The sequence below is a fragment of the Neophocaena asiaeorientalis genome, unplaced genomic scaffold, assembly GCF_003031525.2.
Source record: "Neophocaena asiaeorientalis asiaeorientalis breed wild unplaced genomic scaffold, Neophocaena_asiaeorientalis_V1.1 scaffold86, whole genome shotgun sequence".
Classification (NCBI taxonomy): Eukaryota; Metazoa; Chordata; class Mammalia; order Artiodactyla; family Phocoenidae; genus Neophocaena; species Neophocaena asiaeorientalis.
The window spans coordinates 5,435,649-5,436,973 of NW_020175039.1; the positions used below are offsets into that span (position 1 = coordinate 5,435,649).

The 1,325-nt window shown below is 62.3% G+C and overlaps 1 protein-coding gene across 1 annotated transcript in view; it reads left to right on the forward strand.

The window, feature by feature from the left end:
* Positions 1–1,325, forward strand: part of FEV (FEV transcription factor, ETS family member) — a 4,122-nt gene that overhangs the window by 2,365 nt on the left and 432 nt on the right. The window contains exon 3 of the mRNA XM_024763143.1: positions 1,001–1,323. Within this exon, the coding sequence (XP_024618911.1) occupies positions 1,001–1,323 (323 nt within the window). The remainder of the gene's footprint in view (positions 1–1,000; positions 1,324–1,325) is intronic.

Here is a 1,325-nt window from a genome sequence, read left to right on the forward strand (position 1 = left end):
GGTAATGCTATCAAGATTTTTCTCCAACTGTCTGATTGAGGCTCCAAGACAGAGAAGCAGGAGTTCTCTCTCACTGCCCACTTACCCAGGAAAGCCTCCTGGCCGTTTGTAGCAACCCCCCAAATCCAGACGGGGCAGAAGAGTCTGGAGATTAGCCAAAGATGGGAGGAGGAAGGGAGCCAAGCAGAGAGGCTTCCCGGTCTCCTCTCCTCTTCTCAGAGCGGCGCATCACGCCCCCCAGGGAACTACGACACCTTGGTACCCTGGGAATCCCGCCTGTTTCGAAAAAAAGGCCGAACCGGAGTAGCCCCAGCACCAGACGCCGGCAAGGGTGGGGAGACTTCAGAGGCTGCCATTCCTCTCACGCTTAGGGAGCCACTGTGCCCATTCTTGTCTGATGTGGTACCTCGAGGAAGCCAGCCACCGCCTCGCCTCCACCTCGGGCAGGGGGTCCAACTGTACACCTTGTCCGGTGGCTGGGGTGATCCTGCTGCAGGCCTGCTTCTTCCCTCTGGATCTCTGGACGTGGTCCAGCTGGGATGTGGCAGTCTAACCACCTATGTAGGCTACCCTGTGCGGTTGTGCAGGCTCTGCACCGAGTAAGAGCACTAAGCCGAAGGGCTGATATCCCGCCTTTGCTCACCTCCGAGAGCCCTGTGCCTTGGAGCGCCTCTACCTCTATACAGAGGAGGTGATGCTTCCCTTTCTCACCTCAATTCTCATAAAGCTGTGCGCCCGCGGGGTTGCGTCCTCCTTAGGGGGAAACTCGTTTCCATTGTGCAAAAGCGCGGTACTGGCTAGGGACGGCTTTGCTGATCAACCCCTCCCTGGCCAGCCGCTCCAGCTGTGCCCAGTTACACAGCTGGACGTGCCCTTTTCCTCCCTGATATCGGTCCCCACCCCCGACTCGGCGGGGAGGGAGGTCGTCTCCCACCTCACCTCTTCCCCGCCGCTAGCCTCCCTCATCCCGCCGGTGGCTGACTGCCCCGCTTCCCCACAGGCAGCGGCCAGATCCAGCTGTGGCAGTTTCTGCTGGAGCTGCTGGCTGACCGCGCGAACGCCGGCTGCATCGCGTGGGAGGGTGGCCACGGCGAGTTCAAGCTCACGGACCCAGACGAGGTGGCGCGGCGCTGGGGCGAGCGCAAGAGCAAGCCCAACATGAACTACGACAAGCTGAGCCGCGCGCTGCGCTACTACTACGACAAGAACATCATGAGCAAGGTGCACGGCAAGCGCTACGCCTACCGCTTCGACTTCCAGGGCCTGGCGCAGGCCTGCCAGCCGCCCCCCGCGCACGCTCACGCCGCCGCCGCCGCCGCCGCCGC